This window comes from Mirounga leonina, unplaced genomic scaffold (assembly GCF_011800145.1).
Source record: "Mirounga leonina isolate KUSES-001 unplaced genomic scaffold, KU_Mleo_1.0 Mir_114, whole genome shotgun sequence".
In the NCBI taxonomy this organism is placed as follows: domain Eukaryota; kingdom Metazoa; phylum Chordata; class Mammalia; order Carnivora; family Phocidae; genus Mirounga; species Mirounga leonina.
The window spans coordinates 28,236,572-28,244,072 of NW_023270265.1; the positions used below are offsets into that span (position 1 = coordinate 28,236,572).

Genomic DNA, 7,501 nt, shown 5'->3' on the forward strand with positions numbered 1-7,501 from the left:
GAGGAAGAAGCAGGCTCCCCGCCCAGCAGGGAGCCTGATGTGGGGCTGGATCCTGGGAGTCCAGGATCATGACCTGAGCCGAAGGCAGATGCTTAACCGACTGAGCCACCCAGGTGCCCCTATATATGCTTATTTAAATGATTTATTTAACAACTGGTAAAATATACATAACATAAAATTTACCATTTTAACCATTTTTAAGTGTAGAGTTCAGGAGTACTAAGTGCATTTACACTGTTGTGCAACCATCACCACCAGCCATCCTCAGAACCTTTTTCATCTTACAACACTGACTCTCCGTGCCCTTTAAGCAATGACCCCTCCAATCCCCTCTGTCTCCAGCCCCTGGTAACCACTATTCTACTTTCTGTCTTTATGAATTTGACTACTCTAAGTACCTCATACCTATGTAATCACTCGATATGTTTTTGAAATCTTAGATTGTTTTAAATTGTATAGACTTTTCTCAGTAACAAAACTTTGAGGGTGGACAAAACTGTATTTCCCATTTTGCCTTCCATATTGCTATGACCACTTTCCATATGTCACACAAGCACCTGGGGCCAGGGCAGTGCTCACCTGTGTAGGTGTAATGTGGCTGATGTCTTCAGATGCAAGCTGCTTCAGAAGAGTGGTCTTGCCAGCATTATCCAAGCCCAGGAGAAGAATTCTCACCTCCTGGTCTGGTGCACTTTTCAATTTGCGCAAAATTGAGAGCAAGCCCTTAAACAACCATGAAGAAGAGAGATTACTTTTGGGGCACTGACTTTGATATTAGTAGATATCAGAATATCTTCTCCTCCTTGAAAAAAGTTCTTGGTTGTGGAGAGCTCACAGTATTATTTTCCAGCTCAACGTCATTTATTCCATTTGCTTCATCCTCCTAAGTTTTGGCAGAAGTACTTCAGCAAATACAGCAACTCAATAAAAAGCATGGCTTATTGCTGTTCCTCCTATTAATCCAGTTTAGCAGTCACCCCAAATCTGGGAGTGTGAACTACTACTCAATTCATGTTCCTAAAGCCCTTTATATACACTTAGAGTAGAGCACACATCATATCAGACTATAGGTAATTGATTTTTGTATTTTTCTCCTAGAGTGAAATTTATTGCAGGTAAGAGTTATAGCTTTGGTCTCCCACAATGCCTGGCACTTATTGGATAGACATTAGATAATAGTTGTTGAATTAAATACAATTATCCACCCAAGTAAGTGCAAGATTTTACCATGCTACACACACACACACACACACTCTAAAAAAAAAGTATAAAATTGTTTAAGACTTTATTTCAGTTTACATTTAAGACTTCAGCATTCAAAATACTCTCTGATGACCTAAAAGAAACCCAATACTCTATCACCATCTAATTTTCACAAGACCCATATAGGATAAGTGCATAGTATAAATTATGTTTTTCAGATGAAGAATCGGATACAACAGAGAGGTCAGAACATTGTCAGTCAGTCATGAAGAATAAAAACAATCACAATTTAGCCAGGGTATTTTTTTTACTAGTAATTTAATATAATAATTGTTTCTTGTTTTTATTATTTTTTAATGGCTAGAAATAAACCATATTGCCTTTTAGCTACAGACATAAGAAACTCTGTATAAGATAGTTATTTGTTCTGTCCTGCAGCTGACAGTCTTGTTCCAATGAGGCATGAGTTACAACAAGAATCAAAGAATTCCAGAGTTTAAAGGGCATATAATCTAATCTCCCAGCCCAAGGAGAAATTCCTTCAAGCTGAGTCTTAGAATTATATAAAATGATTATATTTTTTTTATCCTTATTGCACCAGGCAATAATTCAAACCAGCCTGTTCACTAAGATCAAATAACCATTCTGTGAAATAATTCTCAACAACTGAGTCTTTGGACAATGATATGCAAATACGCATAATTATTAAGAATTCCTTTCTGCCTCAGAGACTCTTTGTTTACCATTTCTAGTATTCTGTATTTGCACTGACTTGTTAAGGATTACATTAACCTCTCTGTGCCTCAATTTTTTCCAGCAATAAGATGGAAGATTTAGTTTAAGACAGAAAGACAAATCTATACCAAAAGATTTAGGAAGAATGAACAGATTTCAAACAAACAAAAAGATAGGTAGGTCTTTTTTTTAATTTTAATTTTTTTTTTGGCATGACATTTTTCTTTTGTTTTTATCTTATCTGGCCTTGAATACTTTGACAACATTCCTTTTTTAAACTATATTTATGAGAAGTCTCCCTGGCTTCTATTAGCTACATTGCAAGCACTCATTTATAATACCACCTTTCAGAACAGTTAGAATTAGAATTCTGAGATCCTCAGGGGACTGGTAATAGAAAAAGGCTAGAACAGGGAAAACACATTGTACTACTCATCCTGAGTTCTTGATTAGATATCCTCATTACCTCTTCCAATAAAATTCTAAAATAACCGAAATTTATCACATCTGTACATGAAACGACAGTACAGGTAAAATTCTCATGCATTATCTACTAGTGTAGAAATCATGAAAGATGTTTCTATAAAATATTTTCAAGGTTCAAAATGAATGTTTTAGGTTTTTCCTCATGTGTCTCCTCTTTTAAAACAAATCTGTAAATAAAAATACTGCTTTCTGCAGGCCGAGACTTTTTACACACTTATTATATTTGAAATTGAACAATGAAGAGAAATTAATTTCTATTCATCTTAAAAGGGGAGAAGCAAAGCACAAAAGAGAAAACCATTCTAACTATACCTAAACTTTATTAACTTAAAGGTATCAAAAAATGATACTTCTACATTTCTTTTTTTTTTTTTTTTTTAAGATTTTATTTATTTATTTGACAGAGAACACCAGCAGGGGAAGTGAGAGAGGGAGAAGCAGGCTTCCCGCGGAGCAGGGAGCCCGATGCGGGGCTCGATCCCAGGACCCCGGGATCATGACCTGAGCCGAAGGCAGACGCTTAACGTCTGAGCCACCCAGGCGCCCCAATACTTCTACATTTCTAATGAGTGACTTTCCTTATCAGGAAATAACTTCATATGCTTCACCTTTAAGTGAAATTACAGAGAAATGGAAAGTTCAGTTACTATTTTCTTCAATCAAAATGATAGATGGCATCTGAAGCATGGTCTAGGGAAGACAAATGCAAATACAGTACAGCATCATATTAACCCAACTACTGAGGACAGGGGATCACAGGATTATCAGGGTTTGCTAAATAGGGAAGAGGATATTTATAGATATCAGAGTTCTGCCTGAAAGGTACAAAGTAAGCTGATTTAAGAGGCTGGAGGAAAGAGAGCAGAATAAGTCTATGTTTCTAAACATAAGTGTCCATACTTTATTTTAAATGTCAAATGAAGGGAGATCGCCGTTAGAAGTTAATTTTATTATGGGGCTGAGTTTTGTAGTATAAATACAAGGAAACGAATTTTTAAAGTGTATTTTTTGTTAAAATACCCATTCATTCCTTCATTCACATTAAATATCCACAGTGTGCCCCAAGTACAACAGTGAGCAAAACAGACATGATTTCTATGTAGGATTTGTACTCCTTTGACATTAAAGGCAATTTAAGAAATCAGAACTTTAGTTTTGTATAAAGTCTATTATCAGCATGTGTGCATATAAGTTATCTGCACCCTGGTGGACAGAAGTGGTCTGACTCAGTCATAAAACATCTAAACAAACTTTCTACAGGCAAATTATGAATACATGTGCTATTGACTACAGATATTTTATCTGCCTCAAAATCAGCTTAAACTCAGCTACTGGCAGAGGCATGGTGCACTGACCTAAAATGATACAAACTAGGTCATTCAGAGAAACTAGGGTAGTAGAGGGTGAGAGAGGAATGTGATGGTGGACGGAAAGTGTATGTGGCTATGAGGAGCAGTTAAAATTTAAATATTAAAATTAATAAGCCAACTGTCAAGTACATGCACTCTCCATAACTAGCTTAAATGGAACTGACTTCAATGTATCTTTACCTCTTTAACAAAAAAAATTATGCCGCTCAGGGAGACGTTATTAACTTCCAGGAACTCCTATAGCTTTGATAGGGAGAACCTCACCTAAACTTGTCTTCTTTCTCCTCATCTCTCTATTAAATAAATACAGTGTTTCCTGAGGAACAAAATATGGACATTTCCTCAGGAAGAGTGGGTTCCCACCTTACCAGAGTCCTAATAAAAACATTGGGGACGGGCGCCTGGGTGGCTCAGATGGTTAAGCGTCTGCCTTCAGCTCAGGTCATGATCCCAGGGTCCTGGGATTGAGTCCCGCATCGGGCTCTCTGCTCCTTGGGAGCCTGCTTCTCCCTCTGCCTCTCTCTCTCTCTCTGTCTCTCATGAATAAATAAATAAAAAATCTTAAAAAAAAAACAACAAAAAACATTGGGGATGGGGATGGAGGTGGGGGCGCCTGCCTGGCTCAGTCGGTAAAGCATGCGACTCTTGATCTTCGGGTCATGAGTTCAAGCCCCACGTTGTGGGTAGAAATTACTAAAAAAAAAAAAAACTTAAGAAAAAAAAAAAAGAGGGCACCTGGGTGGCTCAGTCAGTTAAGCATCTCCCTTCAGCTCAGGTCATGATCCCGGGGTCCTGGGATCGAGCCCTGCATCGGGCTCCCAGCTCAGTGGGGAGTCTGCTTCTCCCTCTCCCACTCCCCCTGCTTGTTCTCTCTCTGTCAAATAAATAAATAAAATCTTAAAAAAAAAAGGAACATTATGGGCTTTGGAATTTCATAGACTTGAGTTCACCTATCTTCCATGTGTAACCCTGGGCACCTAGAAAATGGGAACAATACTTATATCTTAAGAAAAATGCTCTGAAGATTGAGATAATGTATGTAAAGCATAGTGCGTAGTAGACACTCGAAGCAGTAGTTGTGTTGGTTGTTTTGTTTTTTAACTTTTCACTGACCATTTTCTGACCAGAAAACACAATTTTAGGAAAAGTCTTCCAATGCTGAACATGCTTGATAACTACTACTAGGTTCATGTACGTAGAAAGTACTCCATAAATAATTTGAGTGAAGGGGTTATCTGTTAAATAGCAGTGATTACTTAATGCACTAACATTACTGTCATCTTAGTATTTTACCAAAGACTTGATATGAAAACGCAGGGCTAAAATAGCTGACTAAAAGTTCAGAGAAAACATTGGGGTATTTATTTATTTATTTATTTTTAAAGATTTTATTTATTCATTTGAGACACAGAGATACAGAGAGAGAGAGAGAAAGCATGAGCAGGGAGAGAGGCAGAGGCAGAGGGAGAAGTAGGCTCCTCGCTGAGCCAGAAGCCCGATGTGGGGCTCGATCCCAGGACCCCGGGATCATGACCTGAGCTGAAGGCAGACGCTTAACCATCTGAGCCACCCAGGCGCCCCATTGGGGTTTTTAAATAAGAAATAAAACATATTAGTCATAGCTGAAGGTTTATAAAGCAGAAACAAAAGCCTGAGACTCAGCCTTCAGTTGTACAGTTATCCCAGGGATGGGTGGGATACCAGACGTGACACACTTAATCACACCACTGATGATTTAAATTCTATGTTCCACTTTCAGTTCTAAGAATAGCTCACACTTTTGGAGATAAAAAAATGTATTTGGGAAACCAGATAAAGAATCCAGAATGATTTGCCCTAATTTCATATTGTTCATTTTAGGAAAAAAGAAAAAGAAAAAATCTGTCTTGATCAATGAACACAGCAGTTGTATACAATAGTGCTGTAGCACTGTCAATTTGCTGTCCACAGTGTCAATTTGCACCTGGAAACATGAGCAGTGGTTAATTTATTGTGGCCTGTAATTATAAATTAAACAATCATGAAAACAGTCCATTTAGTTGATAAACAAACTGGGGAAAAGTTAGCCAACGCTCATGCTTCTCATTTATGATGACATCTCATTCTCTGTTGGTTTGGCATGCCTTTTTTATTCCAATTCTAGTTATTTTCTGTGTAAATATTTATGTTTGTACTCATTTATTGAGAAAAACTTAGCCTTTAAATGGACAGCTCATGTATAAATGATTAATAAAGGGAAAACATGTAAAAATCTGTTTAGCCTGAGGTTAATAAAACTGCAATGTAGCAAGTGTGAAATGTGATTGGCAACTTCAGATCAAATTCTACTTCTTTAACAATCTGACAATGTAAAATCAATTCTTTTTCCTATCAAAATTTACTCATTGGATAATCTGACCAAAAGTGCATGCATTTTTTTTTTCCTTGCAGACATCTAGTCTTCATAAATTAATGGACGTGGGGTGGGGAAGTAACTAAGTTTGAGTGCCTGGCTCTGTGCAGTTGGTAAGCCAGCCAACCTATTCTAAATGCTTCAAAGTCAATTTTGCTTTGACTTGCTCTAAAACTACTCAATTCCATTTCAATACCCTCCAACTAACTGCACAGAAATCAACAAGGAACAGCGTGTCAACGGTCAGATCTGTCACACATCATAATTCACAACTTGGGAAAGCTTTAATTAAGTCTGACAGAGAAAAGCCAACTGATAGCCACTCTAGTTTTAATTTCCCATTCTTTTTAGTTTGGAGAGCCCAAGGTGAGATTAAGATCTTTGGTTCTGGTGTGGTCATATGTAAAAGGTTGCAACAGGTTTGAAATGAAATACTAAGGACTGGGCAGCAAATTTGCCTCCATCAATATGGATTAAGTGTTGAAGGGAAAATCGGTCATCACCAACAACCAGACTTTACAGAACTCTCAGCAAATAAATAACTCCTTGCTGCCACGCAAACACCAAGACGGCGTAAAATCCACCAGGCATCCCTTACAAGCGGTACCTCTTTGTGTCCTGGGATTTACACCCCTCCCCCCAGAGGCCCGCACTTCTCGAGGAAGAGGAGAGCTAGGCTACCATCTCCCCTGGTACCGCGAGGACGACCTCAAAGACAGTAGCGCTGACCCTTCTCCCCGCTTCTGGCCGGACCCCGGTGGACCCACTTTCCAGCGGTACCGGAAGGCCGATTCCCTAGAAAGATCTAAGCCTGCATGCGGAGTCTGCTTTCCGCAGTTATTCGGATCCGCCCTCGCCTCCGTCCCTAGTAATGATGGAGCCCCGGCTCTGTACCGGGATAGCCACGCAACCTTTCAGCCCCTTCCCCTAGCTTCGCACCCGCTGCAAGCCCCGCCTTCCTCCCCAGGCCCAGGTCTCCTTCCAAGGCCCACCTTCGGGATTCCCTGCTGCCCCCCGAAAACAATCCAGAACCCAGACTGCAGGCTGAGCGCCGTCCCATTCCCTCCTTGGCTTCAAGCGCAGTGGCCCGCCCTGGGCCTGAGGACTGGAGGGGGGTGACCGGCCAGCTCCAGAGGGGCCCGGGCCCCCACACTCACCATCCTCCCGCCGAGTCCCTCCTCCTCCTCCTCCTCCTCCTCCTCCTCCTCCTCCTGCCTCCCCGTTACCAGGGGCAACTGCTGCGGCACCGCCCCCGACGTCCCTCGCACGCACAGCGGAGAAGCAAAGCAGCCGTACGGGGCGGGGTCCAGCTCCG

At 40.3% G+C, this 7,501-nt stretch overlaps 1 protein-coding gene across 1 annotated transcript in view; it reads right to left on the reverse strand.

The window, feature by feature from the left end:
* The window catches only part of ARL3 (ADP ribosylation factor like GTPase 3), a 35,374-nt gene extending 27,920 nt beyond the window's left edge, over positions 1-7,454 (reverse strand). Inside the window, exons 1-2 of the mRNA XM_035028128.1 lie at positions 7,344-7,454; positions 580-723 (exon numbers count right to left, since the gene is read on the reverse strand). Coding sequence (XP_034884019.1) covers positions 580-723; positions 7,344-7,346 — 147 coding nt within the window. The 5' untranslated portion in view covers positions 7,347-7,454. The remainder of the gene's footprint in view (positions 1-579; positions 724-7,343) is intronic.
* Positions 7,455-7,501: the final 47 nt, after the last annotated feature.